Source organism: Prunus mume, linkage group LG2 (assembly GCF_029339155.1).
Source record: "Prunus mume cultivar Tortuosa linkage group LG2, ASM2933915v1, whole genome shotgun sequence".
NCBI lineage: Eukaryota > Viridiplantae > Streptophyta > Magnoliopsida > Rosales > Rosaceae > Prunus > Prunus mume.
The window spans coordinates 34,606,122-34,624,806 of NC_142699.1; the positions used below are offsets into that span (position 1 = coordinate 34,606,122).

At 36.2% G+C, this 18,685-nt stretch overlaps 1 protein-coding gene across 1 annotated transcript; it reads right to left on the reverse strand.

The window, feature by feature from the left end:
* Positions 1–7,782: 7,782 nt before the first annotated feature.
* QQT2 (P-loop containing nucleoside triphosphate hydrolases superfamily protein) lies at positions 7,783–11,102 on the reverse strand. Its single transcript, XM_008225166.2, is given in 7 exon segments — positions 7,783–8,185; positions 8,315–8,520; positions 9,323–9,613; positions 9,996–10,186; positions 10,189–10,221; positions 10,365–10,497; positions 10,714–11,102. Coding segments are annotated over 7 exon segments (1,227 nt in total). The 5' UTR covers positions 10,813–11,102; the 3' UTR covers positions 7,783–7,911.
* Between the last annotated feature and the right edge of the window lie 7,583 nt (positions 11,103–18,685).

Below are 18,685 nucleotides of genomic sequence, written 5' to 3' on the forward strand. Positions count from 1 at the left end.
GACCGTTACATGATGTTTGTGGTCGTGGTTACTCAATGTTAAGGTGGTAAAGGGAAAAAGCTGCAACATGTTAACCTCTTCGGACGTCATGAAGTTTCACAAAGCGTCGTCTAATCTTATCCAAGTTGCTATTTTTGCTATTTTTTATATTAATTAGACGTCGGTTGTGAAATAGGGGCATCGTCGTATAGAGTAATAACTACGTTCTTTTCACATTTACATACGTTAGATTTTACATACGAGTTTTGTGAAGATAGTACTTATATTACTACAAAAATCGCAATAGACGACGGGCATTAACATGTAAAACACTAACTGAGATCAGACATTAACACTAACTGAGATCGGGCACTGCCTAATACAATGAAAACTGCTCCAGACTAAAAGAATATGCTCTTACATTCCCAAACTGAAAAAATGTAGTTTTTTATTTTTTATTTTTTTTTAGAGATCGACAAGGTGTAGTGGCTATGAATGGGTGACTGCAGCCAACAAACCAACTGAATCTCACATTCAAAACTAGCTGGATGTGAAAGAACTTAATGCATTTGCTGAAGTAATCCGTATAGTGAAGGGCATTAAAAATATCCTCGTACTGTTGTTAGTTTTATCATTTCTGAATTTGGTAGTTAAATTTATGAAAAAGTAAGAAATGTTTTGCCTATGTGGAAATCTTTTGGCCTTTCAAGTATATGTTTTGTAATTTTGTAATCCAGACAGCTATGAAAAATTAAAAATGTTTAGCAATCTACAAATATGAATTTAGTAAAGAAAGTTTATTATTTGTAACCTAGTCAGCTGTGTATGATACTCTTAAGTTTTCATCATTTTATATGTCTACATCTTAACTTCGCAATCATGTTTGCCCTAAACAAGATACATTCGTATACATTCCATTTTGTTTATGCGTTTTGCCTTTATCCATTTTAGGTAAAAATTAAAATGGTAACCTTTCTGGAAAAATGACTACAAATTCATGTAAACATATTTCTTTTCATGCAACATTTAGGGTTTAGGGTTCAGCATAGTATCAACAATGTGTTGACAGGTTTCATACAGCTTGTATTTGAACATAATAGAAAACCCTTTCCAGTTCAACAACTCTTACCTACATAATTACAAACCACCCACCCAGTTAAAACATTGCAAGTTCATATACTACACCCACATAATTAAAAACTTTGCAACTTCATATTGTCAAGGGCATGGCTTCATGGGAAATTTTGGCTAGGTCAACATTTGAGGTTAGAAACTCGCAGTATTTCAGGATGTACATTCCACAGTCGTCCTGAAACATAGTGAAGAAGCTGTGATTCATTGTACAACAAATCCATTTAATAAGACAATGTTTTTAGGTGGGATATGACTCACATGCCAACTTTTTGAGGTTCATCCATTATGCAATTAACTGGCCACTCACTTCTTCGAATAAAATCATTGCCAATATATCCTGCTTCCTCTAACAATTGAGGCAGCATTTTCACAACCGGCTGCACTGCCCGTTGGATGGCTTATGCGTTCTACACAGTATTCTCACAATCTTTTAAATCAAAAACAAGTAAGATCCAGTGCTTCTACCGTTATAGGTTGAGGGGAATAAAAACGTGATTCATAGATGACCAAGATTTAGCCAACTTAGGCCCTTCGCCCTTGATGATTCCCAGTAGAGCCTTGTTGTGCTTCCTGCCCTCATTTCCCATATATGCCTTCATTTGCATGTAATCTAAGGCAGCACAATTCTGCATAGTGGCACACGAGTTATGCATCATAATGGATACCAAATTTACCAAATAACAATTCATAATTATGAAATAATACAGACCTAAAAAGTGGTGTCCAGTATCGTCTAGTCAAAACCCACCCACTTGCTAGAGTTGTTTGCCGCTCCCGTAGCAAAAGCAAGGCCATGTTAATATTCTACATAAATGGGTTGTTTCCATTATTAAATCAATAAATCACTACATAGCATGGGCATTTCGACAAAATCCTAAATCAATCATGCTTACCGAGTCATCCAACCAACCGTCCTTGGTCAACAACCGAACAAAGAAGTTATGTGAACTTTCCATACCTTCTTCTCCACATAAGTACACATGTGAACTACATTTGTCAATCATTATTATTATCAAATCCGTTTGACCAATAACTCAATAAGTAATCATAATAAACCATTTACATTTCACTAAGGACAGGCAAATGGAACTTACTTTTCTTCTTATCCCCATTCCCAACAAAATTTTGCCACCTCCAGAAGGGAATCACGAGGAACTGGCCTTAGGGGGTCACTAATTGTGTCCTCCGAAACATTGGGAATCTCCCGACCTTGCCATGGAATTTCCCTTACCACTGCTCTTTGCCTCTTCATCACAGGCCCAAGAGTCTCACTCTTTCCCCGACCCCTCTTTGGCTAGACCCCAACTATAACATCTTCACCACAATCAACCTTCGTAGTGAACATCTCAATCTTTCGAGGAGGATTCGTCATAAATTTAACAAGGGTGACACATAACACAACTAGATCATCCCAATTTATATCCAGGGGTGTATATTGCACCTTTTCTTTCCTATTTTGTATAATCTCCTCTCTCGATTCAGCTACTTCACCATCCTCAGTTTAATGACTCTCCTCTCCAGCATCCTCAGTCTTCCTCGTGTTTGCGTGTAAGTCTTCCTCGTGTTTGCATGACTGGTACACTTTTCCAGTGTAAAAAACTCTCTTCTCCCTTCTCATGGTGCAATACTGCAACCTCATACCTCAATTATTGCACAACATAGTTTAACTCATCAAGGTCATTACATACCTACGGGGCTGTACTAGGTGCATCACATTCAGGAACATCTTATCCCCAACTCCAATATGGTTGGCTCATCTCCGATGCACTTGGTCGTAAAAGGTGCAGTATAACAAGCTGTTAAAAATATAGAGTTAACACGTCATATATAGTACTAAACAACTTTACTCATGAAACCAACATACTATTGAAATAAATTATTAACTAGACACATGTTTGCTTTGAAATATATAAGTGTTCAACTTTCTAAACTCATGCACTTTATCTGTGGATTCCCACCGGCAAATTAGAGAGACTAATGCAAGTTCCTCGATCCACTTACAATATCTAAAGGGGGGAATTCTCAATTCAGCAATTAATTCATATGCCCAAATTTACACCAAATAGATTATCAAAGTCAGTACTTAATTACAAACTTCAATTTTACAAACGCTAATTTTGAACTAAATCATACCTAGAAAGCATAGCTCAATCCCTTTATATTCTATGCAGTCTGTTAATTCTTTTACGCTTCTCATCTGCCATGTTTTTCTTCCCTTTTTTCACTGAACTCTACATGCCTTTTTTCCCTTTCTCTATCATTTCCCCTTCCCATCATTGTTTTCATCAATCTCTTTCTTCTCAGGAGCAAACAATAGAGAATCTTGCAGATACTCAAACGATATAGAGCCCTACGGATATTTGTTGAATTCATCCATTTTATGAACCAAATGTAAGTAATGCTCGTTTATTACAAACTCCACAAAATACAAGAGTCTCAATTTGAACAAGTCCTTGCTTACTTTTTCAGACTTTAGGAATGCATTTTCTAAGTCATGGCAAGTAACGTGACTCCTGTTGGTAAAATGCACATTCATAAATCGATTATAAGCATCCCCTGCAGACGTTATGTAAGGCTCTGTTTCACATTTCAGACCACTTATCAAACAAAAGTCCTTTATAGTGAATTGAGCCACGCTGGACCTTATTGCATAACTAAGGCCCAGTATGCCCTTCACACCAAGTCCTCTAACTCCATGAGTGCCAGAGCATGCCCAATTTGACCACTAAATGCAATTTTATATAGTCCCACCAGGCGCCCAAAACAGCTCTCTCTAAATCTTTTCATAAGTCACTGAAATGCCCCTCAAAATTACACAGACTGTACTCGCTAGACATATATTATTCATTCGTGCAAAATAGACCTCTGACTCCGGGAAACAAAGGTCAAACCCAAATTCCATTTTATACCTGCAACAGAAACCTTTTGATTATAAAGAGAAGTGATACCTGCTCACAATATTATGAACACAACAAGACATAAAAGTGATAACTACTCACAATATTATCATCACATTTTCAACACATTAAGATACAGAATTAATACCTGCAAACACTATTTTCAACACCTTAAGATATAGAATTGATACCTACTAACATTATTTTCAACACATTAAGATACATAACTGATACATTATTTTCAACACATTAAGATACAAACTGATACATTATTTTCAACACATTAAGATACACTATACACTTTCAATACATTAAGATAGATAATTTTCACTTACAAACACTATTTTTAACACATTAAGATACAAAACTGATACTTACCAACACTATTTTCAACACATTAAGATATAGAATTGATACCTACTAACACTATCTCCAACACATTTAGATATTGAACAGACACCTACCAATCACTATTTTCAACATATTAAGATACATAATTGATACATGCTACAGGATGCATTGATCCTTATGCATCCCAAATCATCTCATATTCACAGTTAAGATCTTCAATTTTCTCTTTTGCGTTCTACTTCTAATGGTACTTAATATTTATTTTTCAAGCCTTATTAAATCACTAAAATGATGCCCTACACTCACACCACTAGATGGGCAAAGAAGGATTACAATGAGGGTCAAAGCAAACAAATAAAGGTTCCTGAAATTTTAAGAAAATACAAGCAACAAATAGAATAAGCAAAGCAGCAGCTATAAATCTTGAGGGATCTATGATGCAGATTAACTAGGAAGAAGCAACACCTGTGAATCTACACTTCAACAAATTACCACAAACAATAGCAAAATAATAATAATAATAAAATAAAATAAAATATTGGAAAAAATGAAAAAATATTTAAACCGTAGCAACCTTTATATAGAGTTACTATGCTTCAACAAATTACTAGAAACTAGAAAAATGAACACACAAAACAATTGAAGCCAATTTATAGTTTTGCAAACACAACTACTACTGAGAAAGAGTACTCTTAGCCAGAAAATCAAAGCCCTAAAATCCTTTTTAAAAAAATTAAACATTAAGTGAATGCAATAGAAAATGCAAACCTTAATATGAGAGAGAGAGAGAGAGAGAGAGAGAGAGAGAGAGAGAGAGTTCAAGAAAAACGTACTGATTCTGACAAAAGAAAATAGGAGATTGTATTGAGATAGGAAAATCTTTTTAAGATGAACAAGAGGGAGTCTGACAAAAATGAATTCAGAGGCGGGGGATTGGGCAAGATTGGAAAAGGCGCGGCAGGACACGTGGCCTAAGGGGAAAGTGCAGTGTACCCGTTTGTATTGTAAGCTTGCTTTTTCTCTTTAGACATTCAGATGACTTTGGATGGCTAGAAATATAAAGACTAGACAAGGGAGGTTCTAGGACAAGATAAGAGGAAGTGAAAGAGAAAGACTAGACGAGGGAGTTTCTAAGACAAGAGAAGAGGAATACACAAATTTATGTCTATTATGTGAAATTTTACGTGTTATGATTAGAGTTCATTCATAAATTAATTAAGAAGAAAGGCACGGTTGTAAGGAAGAAAGAAAATTAATGAAGAACAAAGGCGCATTTTTTTTCAAAAGAGAGGCACGACTTGACACATGGGCTAAGGGGAAACTGCAGCCTACCCGTTTGTACCGTAAGCTTCCTTTTTCTCCTAAACCGTTCATATGCATTTCAACGGCTGGGATTGATTCTCATATAAGGTTCTCACATAGCCATTCTCACCTGATCCGAGTGTGATTCACTATTATACCCAATATAAGGGCCCAAATTATTTTTAAAAATCCTATATAAATGAACTTTAGAAACACACTCAAAGCTCATTTACAACATAACAAAGAGGTTTTTAACTTCTTATAAATTACAAAATTGTCATCAATTTCTTAAAACAAGCTCAACTCCAAAACGTCATAAAAAACCAAAAACACTCAATAGGGTATCAAAGTAATTTAATAATCAAAACTAAATTCAATAGGGCCAGCTGTCATTTTTTGGGTTTTTTTTTTTGGTTTGTTTATAGAAATTAAATGGTGTATGGTTCATCTATATCATTAGTGCTAAAAATGGGTATATGCCTAAATATATCATTCTCATTTATTAATTGATAAACGGAAACTTAGTGGTCTTTATTGTGTAGGAAACTAACTTTTTCATTTTATTTGGATATACAGGCTATGAATTGCTAAACGAATTTTTTTTAAGACAATCTTAATATCTTTTGGATTATGTTATATAGGGTATGGCAGCTATTCTGACAGAAATATCTCATATATGGATATTATGCCAATTGTCTTAGCCACCTATAGTTAGGATTTAGGAACATAATCTGGGAATGTCTTCCTTAATGAGGATGATTTGGACTCACTCATGAATACTAATTGTATTCATACTAGGATTTAGAAACATAATCCTTAACGAGGAGGATTATGCCGGTTGTGTTCATACTACTCTCCTACTAATAATGTTTCACCGTCGAACATCATTTAAGAAAATTCTTTTAATATTTAAACTGACCCCAAAAAAATAGAAAAAAGAAATTTCAATTTTTATTCATATTAAACTAGGAATCCTCGCTTTTGGTTTTTGATCTTCATATGAATTGCTAATCCTTTCAATCTTCAGACTCCTCACTTCGGTGGCACACCTAACTGTTATATATATAGAGGGCTAAAGAGTTGCATATTCAAACAAGAGAAGAAAAAAAAACCCCAATTAGAGAGATTAATTCTATATTCAACAATGGATTCTGAAGCTTTTGGTGCTGAAACTGGCAGCAGCAGGGTTTTGAGCCTACCCCTACTAATCACAGGGGCTCTGATACTGGTGGTTTGTTGCAAAATTTCGGTGTCATGGATGGTGATTTTAGTGTCTCCAATTTTGTGCTTTCACATATCAATATTGCGGACGAGTTTAACGTTGATATATCTTGTAGCTCGTAAGTATATGTCATGTTTTATTTATAGATCAAAATTGTAAGTCCTTTCTGTTCGTTTAAATCACTAATTGAGTTTCGTTTTTCTAACATGGCGATTAATCTTGCAGGTTACGCGTGGCTCCTCACTCTTTTGGAGAGACTGATAGCCCCAGCGACAACTAAATTACAGTATGGCTGGTTGAATTTGAGGCCGTCCATCGACCCTCTTACAGCCCGGCTTTATGCAAGGGCTACAGAGCTTTTGGAAATGAAAAGCAGATTTGAGGATCTAGGGAACCAACTCAAGTCTACGAACCACCCTGCTTTGGCTTTTCTACTCGAATCTCATGACAAGGACCTCAAATGTCTTGACAAGGCCCTTTACAAGGAGTTGGAGTTGTGTGGGATTCCGACTTCGAAGAACATAAGAGACAGAAAAGATAAATGACTGAAAAAGCTCATCACATGGTGGCAATGCATGCATGTTATGTTTGTTCAGGACTAGGTTTTAATTCTTTGCTTAGTTGTTTGTTTGTTCATTACATGGTAGTTGTTTTTTTCTATTCAGTAGTTATTGTATTTGTTAATTTTTGTTTTACTTTTTTAATGAGAAAGGACTTGTTAATTTGTTTTTCTTTTTTGGTTGGTAATTCTCAACTTGTTTTTTACATTGGTTAACTTTCAATGACTCATATATGTGTAATAAAGCAAAACCAAATGGAATCTCTACTGGTTTCTGGCTTTGCTTAACTTTTAATGACTCATGTATGTACCAATCTACGGGTAAACAAACTATCCCAAAGAAAAAGAAAGAGAATATATTTTTTTTTTAACGTTAGCTTCCAACGAGTATCAAAATCTTGATAACCAGTTAGTTAATACTTACACAAAGTCTTGTTCCAAAAACATCTGCCATTAACGAAGCATCACTAAAAGGTGAACCTGCCAACCTCTTCATCTTCATCTTCATCTATAGCATCCTCATCTTCAGCAAACATCTCATCTTCCTCTTCTTCTTCAACTTCTTCCTCGTCCTCATCCATCATGGCTTTGCCCCTCTCATCTTTGTCCTTCAAACCAGTGCTCAATATCAGAGTCTCTCCCCCGGATTTCTCCATATCTTTCCTCAACTTCTCCATGTTCTCCTTTCTGTGTTCCTCCTCTAAACGTTCCTTCTCTGCACGTCTCTTTTCCAGATCAGCCCTACACAAGTAACAAGAAGCAGCAAAATTATGAAAACCAGATTAATTATAAACATAATCATGATCTAGCATAAACATCCCTATTCAGTACAAAGTGAAGAAAGGTAGGTTCATTAAGTTCAGGCAATACTTATAGTTGCCCATGTACTCCTCAACACTTGCTTCAATGGCCTTAAAGAAATCCTTCATTCCAGCACCAGAAACCGCAGACACTCCGACAGACCGCAAGTTCTTATAGAATTCATCCAACACAAGGGAGAGGCTCTGAGCTAAAGTTGAACTGTATGAACTATCTGTACTCACTGCTGCTTGAAATGCCTCAAAATCCTCCATCCACTGAACGAACAGAAGGTTTCAAGACAATGAATATAAAAAACCAAAGAATGCATATTACATATTTCACTTCACACTGATAATGGAGAAAATTTTGGAACCTAAGAGGGTGAAGGAGAAAGTAGAAACATCTGCTTTGGATCATCACAATCAAAATGGTTACGAAGAAGAAATCAAATATTCCAAAATAAGTTGATTCACAAATACATTCAACTACAATATACATATGTATTATTTCATCAAACTACTACAGTCTGGACATATACAAATTAGAAAAGGTATTCCAACTCTAGAATACAAATGTCACATGAAATCAGGCTAATTTGCAAAGTAGAGTTCTTGGCAATATAATCAGTTATATAATTCTTCACATTGATTTTTGTTCTGCTCACTGTTACTACTAGAGTTTGCCATGACAAAATGCCCCTCATAAACATTGTTTCCCCATTCTCTACAGCAGTTTTGTAATTTAATCTTGAGATGCACATCCTATGAAGCATCAACACCTTATGCAACACAGTTGAAGATTTATTAAGTCCACAACCAAATGAATGCATATAAACCATCCAAGTTTGAGACTGATTCTACTGGTTCCTTTCAGTATATTTCTGGAACCATCTATAGCTAGCTTGGTGGGTAACTCCTGGTTGGTCAACTTAACCTTACAAAACTTGGCTTTACCCTAAAAGCTTCCAGACTCACCATATTCAAGCATATTCCAGAATGCGCGTGCATGTCTCTTAAGTGCTTATGCATGTTTATATACTTTGTTCTACATGCATTCACACACATATATAAAGCATACCTCTAAAGCAAACTGATGTTGGGCCACGTCAATCTTGTTGAATGCCAACACAAGAGGCAACCTTGTCTTGTAAAGGATACTGCAAGCGTAAAGCATATTGCTCATAAAAGTGACTGGGCTAGCTGAACGAGGTGTATCTACCACATAAGCGATCACAGTAGGAAATGTTGAAGCAAATGCTTCTGTGATGATAGCACCAGAAGCGGACCAAGTGAATATCTCAATCTGACCAGGAGTATCCACAAGAACATAATCAAGTTGATCTGCTCGCTTCTCAATGACTGAGACAACCTGAAATTGGAGAATTTTGTGATAATTTCATTTTGAATAAATGAGGGAAAATAAAAAGAAGGCACAAAGCATGAGCTAAAAGAACACATTAAGAGCGCAATCAAATGGATAGAACCAATATGAAGCCAACACTACTGTACATGTGCAAACAAATCAAAAGGATAGAACCATTACTAAGCCCAATAATGCAATGCATGTTGAAAACAAATTGAATGAAATTGCCACAAACAAAAGCTACATGCTATGTATACAAAACTCTTCTGAATGATTATAACACTGACTTACGATGGTAAAAAATGGCATCATGTCTCATCCACAGGGCATTCCAAACATTATACAGTATGAAATGATTTAAGGCAAATATTCACAGCAAAGTTTTTACCTCATCAAACTTGGTAGCAAACAAGTTGAGTGAGGTCAAAATTCCCCCGTTTGGTCCAAGATTGAACTGTTTCATCACCTCCTTGTAGCGAACAGTATCCCTTATGTCAATGTTTGCACCAAATGGGAGAGTCATCACAGCTGGGTCGAGATTCATCACGTAGCCACGTATGTTGGACTCACGTGTGTGGAAACCAACCGATGAAGAAATGTTGTTTTACCACTCCCTAAGAAAATCCACAAAACAGTTCGATTTCAAGCAGTTGACAATAGCATAATTCTTCACAAAACTGGAAAAGAAATGTATCAATAATACAACCCTATTGCTATAATGAACAGAACAAAATCAGATTAAACTTGATGAAATTACCTGCCATGCCCACAACAATTATAATAACTGGTTTTTTCTTGAAGCTGGACCCTGCCTGCCCCGAAGATGACTCCTCAACTTGCAGTTTCTTCATTGAGTTAGTAAGTTCCTCATTTTCTTTACCCTTGTCATTCTTCGGAACAAAATCAAACACTCCAGCTTAATGAAAAACAATACAGGAAACAAAAGGAAAAACAAAAACAGAAACTAAAAGTAAGACTAATTTGATATTTTGCTAAAAAAAATTAGGAAAATAATTCAATACCCAATAAAATTAAAACCCAATAAGTTGTTTTAACATATTGAGAGCTTGAAAAGCAAAACCCTGGTGCATGGTGAGAATGAGTACCTGAACGGTAGAAGAGCCTTCAGAGTCCATGGGTATCGTTGTGTCGCCTTCTTCTTGTGGTTTGATATTCATTTTATGGAAATCAGAATCAATCTCCATTTGAGTGAAGGAGAGTTGCTGGGTCGGCGCGTCGTGGTCGACGTTCAGAGTAGGGCTGCACCGCTTATGCTCTGCTACGAGATTATGGGGTTTATGGGAGGGAGGACTGGGAGTGTGGGCTGCGCGAAAGGGAAATGAGAGGACTGTGTGTGGACTTTGATATATATGAGTTCTATATGACACTAATTCGTGAGAAGAAAATGAATATCAGAGATTGAAATTCGAGGTTTTGAAGCAAGATGATTTGGCTTATTTGGGATATTAGGGTTTAACGGACTGAGAACGATCATCAAACGACGAACGTCGACACTATACCTTTGAATTTGGGCCTTTTATTTGGTTATGTTGTATTTTGTGTGGGCTCAACTCTCTGCTCCTGTTTGGGTTTCAATTTTGGGCCTTTAACCATATTTGTGCTTTTTTCTTCTTTTCTTTTTTTTTTTTTGCCAAGATATTTGTGCTTTTTTAAAACAACTCCACCCATTTGCCATTTGTCATGACGCCTTGAGGGGAGGAGAAGGGAGGACAGCCACTATTCACGTGAATAGTGGTTGTCCTTGCAAAAAGTATTGTGTGTTTTCATCCGTTGTCATGGCAAATAAATGTTTAAATAGTGCTTGGGTTTTTTTATAAATACATGTCTATTTTTATTTATAAATTTGTATAAATTATTATTCATTTTTTTGTTTTTTTCACAAATTTTTTTACCTCAATAATTAATTTAGATAATATTTTCGGGTTCCTATATAAAGATTATTCATATCTCATAATCGGATAAAATTTTCGGATAAGATTTTTGGGTTCAAAATTTCGGATGAATTTCAAAATTCAAAATTCAGATAAATTTCAAATTTCAAATTTCAGATAAGATTTTCATCCTATCAAATCAAGCCACGTGGCATCTCTATCTGGCCAAAATTTTCTATAAAACCAGAGGCTCAGCTCATACCTCTCACACCACATCTTTCTATATTTTCATTTCTCAAAATTTAAAATTCATACTTCATTCTCAATGGAAGATTTGAGTAGATGCTTGGAGAGGCAAGAGCGAGAAACAAATTAGAGAACCCGTAGACAAGCTGAAAGGCAAAGGTTGTAGATAGAAGAAAGATGAACAAGTTGTCATAGCAGTGGCTTGTGCTTGATGAAGAGAACAAAGGTCGCCGCCATGGTTCACAAGTCGGCCGTGGCCCGAATGTGGACAGACATAGGCATTCTCTAGGGGTAAGAATCTTTTGGAAGATTATTTTATCCCATCTCATTTGTACTCTGATGTTGATTTTCGAAGGCGATATAGAATGCAACCTCATTTGTTCAATAAAGTCATCCATGATATTTGCAATTATGATGCATACTTTGTTCAAAAGTGTGATGTTGTTGGGGCTTTGGGACTTCTTCCGGAGCAAAAGCTTACAGCTGTTATACGAATGTTGATGTATGGTTCATCTGCTGATTAGGTGGATGAGATTGCCCGGATAGGGAAGTCCACTATGTTGGAGGCCTTCGTAAGATTTTGTGATACAGTTGAAACTCTGTACACTATGGACTACCTACGCAGACCTACTCGCAGGACCTCCAACTACTTCTACAAAAAGCGAAACTCGAGTATTTCGGAATGATTGGTAGTATTGACTTGCACACACTGACAATAGAAGAATTGCCCAACGCCTTGCAAGGAGATTACGGCAATAGAAAATGCCAAAAAAGTATCATCCCTGAAGCCGTTGTTGGCTTCGATACATGGGTTTGGCATGCCTTCTTCGGAGTTGCAAGATCCCAAAATAACCTCAGCGTGCTGGGTCAATCCCCGGTCTTCAACGATGTTTTGAGAGGTGCAGCTCTGAATATCACCTATCAAATCAACAATACAGTGTATCATACTGGATATTATCTAGCTAACAGCATCTACCCGAGGTGGATCACGTTTGTCAAATCCATTCAGAATCCCCGATCCCAGAAGCAAAGATTATTTGCTTCCTATCAAGAAGGATATAGGAAAGATGTCGAAAGGTGTTTTGGCATCCTCCAAGCTCAATGGTTGATTATTCGAGGTGCGGCGCGTATGTTTGATGAGGAGGTCCTGAGAAGCATTATGATGACTTGCATCATCCTCCATAATATGATTGTGGAGGATGAGTATGATTACGATGCTGCGGAGGTCTACGAACTGGATCCCATGAACTCGGCCTTGACACGAATTTATGAAAGGCCCATGGGGCCAAGTGGAGAACCGTTTGAGCTGGATCCGTTGGTTAGGGATGGTCGTTTCATGACCTGTATGGTAGATTGATATACAGAGATGCAATCTTCGTATATTCATGAAAGGCATCAACTTGACTTGATGGAGCATCTATGGGCGATGAAAGGCAATGAAGGTGAATGATAGAGTATAAATGCTTTGCTTAGGTTTTATTTAGTTATGGTTTGGTTGTGCTGTATTTTTTTTTTAATTATGGTTTGGTTGTGGTTTGTTATTATTATTGTGCTTTGGTTGTAGTTTTTTAAATTTTTTATTATGCTTTGGTTGTGGTTTTTCCTTTTAATTATGTTTTGTTTGATGTATGGAATATGTTGAATAAAAATGTATTTTATTGAATGCTTTGTTTATTAAATAAAGAAAGCCAATACAAGTCATTAAGAATTATTACTACTAAAATAAAATACATGAATTACAACAACTTTAATACAAAACATGAAAAATACAAATAAATAAAAGGTATGCCGACTAATTTGATGGTTTTCATCATTTTAACCAATCAGTGTTGCTAGGTCCATCGTCACGGAAAAGTCTTGTTCTCATAACATCCCTTCGTTCTAGCTTCCAAAATTATTTTGTTTCAGGGGACATATGGCTTGTATCCATGGCCATGGTTTCCCGATCCGTCTTCTCAATGTGTTGTTTGCGCAAATACTCCATTTCTTGTAAATATTCTGCTCGAATTGCCATCTCATTCTCTTGGTGTTTCTTCTTCATTTCAATTCTTATGGCAGCCTGCCTTGCAATTTCCTCCAAAATTTTTGATGTATTATTAGTGCTAGAAGTACTCCCTTTCTTCGCCTTAGCAGCCTTTTAGCCAATGGGCCTCGACTTCTTTTTGATGGGTGAGTCTTGACTCATAGGAGAATCTAGAGGTGAATCCGATGTCGTTAAATCATGGAGTGGCGTCTCGTTTAACATAACGAGGGGACCCGTGGGAATAATTCTGAAGCATTTGCAATTTTTCACCACCTCCCAACATTCATGATGGTTGAAAGTTTTTTGCCTTGCCCAATTTGCACCAAATCACATTTGTGCTTGTATAATCTATTAACCCAAAAAAAAAAATGCAAGAAATATTTAAAATATATTGAAAATGCAAGTAATATAAAAAAAATAATGGAAATGCAATTAACCTTACAAATATATTGGAAATGCAACAAATATTGAAGTAACATAAATATAAAAAAATGGAAATGCAATTAACCTTACAAAAATATTGGAAATGCAACAAATATTCACAAAATATTATTTATGCAAGAAATATTAAGACAAAATTGGAAATGCAAGAAATATTAACAAAATATTGAAAATGCAAGAAACCTAAATATATATATATATATATATATATAAATTAGGACATTAAACTTAATAAAACGAAAATTAAAAAATATTTACCTCGTTACTAGGATTTTCCCCGCTTTTATGGTTGTCTCTCGCTTTTGCTAAGGCATCTCTCCATTTTGCCACATTGAGAATACCTACTAGACAATGTTATTTTCGTACGAGTCAACCCGGAATTCTTTCACAAAATTCGACATGAATTTTTTTTCACATGACAAAATTTCATCTCATTGCCTGACACGTGACAATGACTAACTTGGAGTCAAGACATACTCCACGCCCCTCCGGTTTCGATAAAAGAAGCCATAAAGATAAGAAATAAAAATACAATTTGAAATATAATAAAATGTTGAGTAAGAGTGGATAATAGTAGAAGTATAAGAAAATGTATGAGGATTGGTGTTGAAAGTGAAGGGTATTGATAGGTATTTATAGAAGAAAAAAAAATTTAGAATTTTTTTCATAATTTTATTGCCATCAGATTGGAGGAGGAGTAGCATATCGGGCGCCCGGTGCAACACGTGTCAGCCGTTGGAACGAGCAAGGTCCCAAACCAGCCCAGCTCTTGGAGACATAAAAAATTATTCTAATTGATAGTCAGGATGATGAAACTATCTTTTATTCTAATTGACACCGTTTGAAGAGAAAAAGGGAATAAACACTTAAATACGCAACTTATTTAAATTTAATGTCGTCTTTGTATCAAAATGTTTTATCTTTAAGTGATGGAAGATTTATCAACTATTGTTTAAATGTTATGAAGTTTCAAATTCCTTTTGATATATGTATCAACAATTATTCGATTTCTTTTGGACGAAAATATCAAACTACATCGGTAACTAAAACGAATCAATCTGAATGGTAATGTTTTTGTTAGTTCGGTATGCAATTTGAAGCCTACATCCCTAAATCGTGCCCATCTCTATTTTCACCTATTTCTGCAAAACCACCACCATATCTATGGATTAATCCTTTCTATTCATACTTTTCCATAAGGAAGGAAAAAAAAAATTTGGCAATCATCTTCCAAATTTATCTCTTCTTGTTTATTTCCGTTTTTCTTTAAAAATCTGTGTTAACTTTTTCTCTTGTTTTTTTTTATTATTATAGAAAATAAGTAAATTTCATTAACCGGAAGCATTGGTTACAATAAGGTCATCAATAATACAATTCATTAGCCACACATTTCTTCTAACCAATAATAAGACATGTTCGTGTAAAGCAAAATAGGCAATAGCATGAGCCATTTTGTTATACTCTCCTTAGGTCAAAATTGGACTTCCTTTAAAGAAAACTGCATGAGCAAGTCTCTCAGAATCAAACAATATGGGTAGAATATTTTCAGATATATTTCATTCTCCAAAAGAAGGTACTTATAATACAAGGTTACAAACCCTAGCAGGGTTATACTAGGAAATAAGAAAAGTCCTAATTACATAATATCTATAGAAAATGAAATAAATAAAATCCTAATAGACTAAAAAGGAAATATCCTAATAGGGCTAGGATATCTCGCCAACACTCCCCCTCAAGTTGGAGCAAAGATGTCATGCATGCTCAACTTATCAAGCAAGTTGAGGAAGATACTTGTAGAAACCTTTCATAAAGACATCGGCTAACTCCACAATCTCTACATCTAACTTCTTTTTAATGAAATTTCGATCAACCTCCACATGCTTTATACGATCATGTTGTACAGGATTACAAGCAATTGCAATCGCAGCCTTATTGTCACAATATAAATCCGTAGGTTTCTTAGGTCCAAAGCCAAGATCTCTCAATAATCTTTTCAACCACAGTAACTCACATACGTCATGGGCCATCCCACGATACTCAGCCTCAACACTAGAACGAGACACCACATTTTGTTTCTTGCTTTTCCAAGTAACAAGATTACCACCAACAAACGTAAAATACCCAGACGTAGAACGCCTATTAGTAGTTGAACCTGCCCAATCAACATCTGTGTATCCTTCCACATCTGTATGACCATACTTGGAAAATATTAACCCTTTGCCATGAGTGAATTTGAGATATCTCAAAATACGCATTACAGCTCCCATATGGTCTTCACTAGGCGAGTGCATAAACTCTCACTACACTCACTGCATACATTCCTTATCAATAGGAACTTGATCAGGATATAACCCTAACTTGTGATTCTGTTCACTAGGAGTATCAATTGGTTTACAATCCAACATTCCAGTTTCTGCAAGTAAATCCAAAACATATTCCTTTGAGACAAGAAAATACCATGCTTAGATTTGACAACTTTAATCCTGAGAAAGTACTTCAAATCACCTAACGATTTCATCTCAAATTCAGACGCCATATATTTCGAGACTTCATTTACAATCATCTCCAGTTACAATCATATCATCAACATAAATTATTAAAGCTTTCAATTTACCTTTGCGACGCTTCATAAACAAAGTATGATCCGAATTACTTTGTACATTTCCTCATAGATACAGAAACCTCCCAAACCAAGCTCTTGGAGACTGCTTTAATCCATATAAGGATTTCCGTAGTTTGCACATCATACCCCCCTTAAAGGTCATAGAGATACCCGGTTACGGATCCATGTTTATTTCTTCCTTGAGGTCACCATGGAGGAATGCATTTTTGACATCAAATTGTAACAGAGGCCAATCATGATGAGCAGACAAGGACAAGCTGACTGGAGCAAAGGTCTCCATGTAATCCACTCCATAGGTCTGAGTATAACCTTTTGCTACCAACCTTGCCTTGTAACGGTCAATAAAACCATCAGCATTGTGCTTCAAAGTAAACACTCATCTACACCCAATTGCCTTTTCCCATTTTGGTAAAGGAACTAGCTCCCAAGTGACATTCTTGTTTAAGGCTTCCATCTCAAAATGCATTGCATCTGCCCATTTTGGATTAGATAGGGCATCCTGCAACCTAGTTGGCACGCATATACTAGATAATTGACACAAATATGATGCATATGATTTAGATAGACAATAAGTTGACACATCATTAGAAAGAACCTCATCATTATCACGAGTTGGTTGGAGTAGTGACAGGGCAGATGGGGGTCTTATATCGATCTCATCTTCACAAGAGTCACCAGTATCACTATCACGTTCTTCTGGCGAAAAGAAAATTTCATCAAAGAATTCAACCGGCGACCGGTCGTTACATTCTAGGCGATTAGTCGATTCGAGTTACTTGGTGACGATCGTTTCCATGCAGTCATCACGCATTAAGTTGTGCGACCGGTCGTCACCCTCTACTCGACCGGTTGGTTCTAGGCAGATTACTTGTCGACCGGTCGTTTCTTCTACTGCGACCGGTCTGTTCCATGATTACTTGGTGACCGGTCATTGGCACTTCGTTAGAAATCCCTTCACATGCCTCTGTACGTCCAAGGTTTTCCATTCCAAAACTCTTCAATTCACTCCCCCTCTCCTCCTAAATTGGAGATGAGGAAGAGACATAATACAATACTTCTTCATGAAAGGTGACATCCAAAGTAACATGTACCTTCTATGAATGAGTGTGATAACACTTATAACCCTTCTAAGTGGTCGAATGGCCAATGAAGACGCAGCGAAAACCACACGGTCAAGTTTACTCCGTTGATGGGAGTAGACATGAACATAAGCAACACACCAAAACACATTCGGAGGTAGCTTAGAGACCGAAACCGAAGAAGTATGGGCACATAACACATCAAGCGGAGTCTTGAAATCAAGAACCAAACTAGGAGTACGGTTAATCAAATAAGCAACGACTAAAACACCATATCCCCAAAGATGATAAGGAACACACATATCCAACATAATGGAGTAGGCAACTTTAACTGACGATTCTTACGTTCAAACACATCATTCTGTTGATGAGTGAATGGAGTGGTAGTTTGGTGAATGATACCTTGATCACAGAAGAACTGGATCAAGGTATGATTCACATATTCACCTCCGTTATCAGTCCGAAGTACTTTAACATGGACATGAAATTAAGTAGACATCATAACACAAAAAACATAGAAGAATATAGGCAACATCATGTTTATGCTTCATCAATATACCCATGTTAAGCGAGTGCAATCATCAATAAACGTGACAAACCAACGAAAACCATGAGAAGTCACACAGGCAGGGCCCCATACATCCGAATGTGATAACGTAAAATGGCAATACAGCTTTAATATTACTCAAGGGAAAAATAGTACGATGGCTCTTGGCCATTACACAAGTCTCACATTTGAAGCTAGACTCATCACATGAACTAAATAATGAAGGA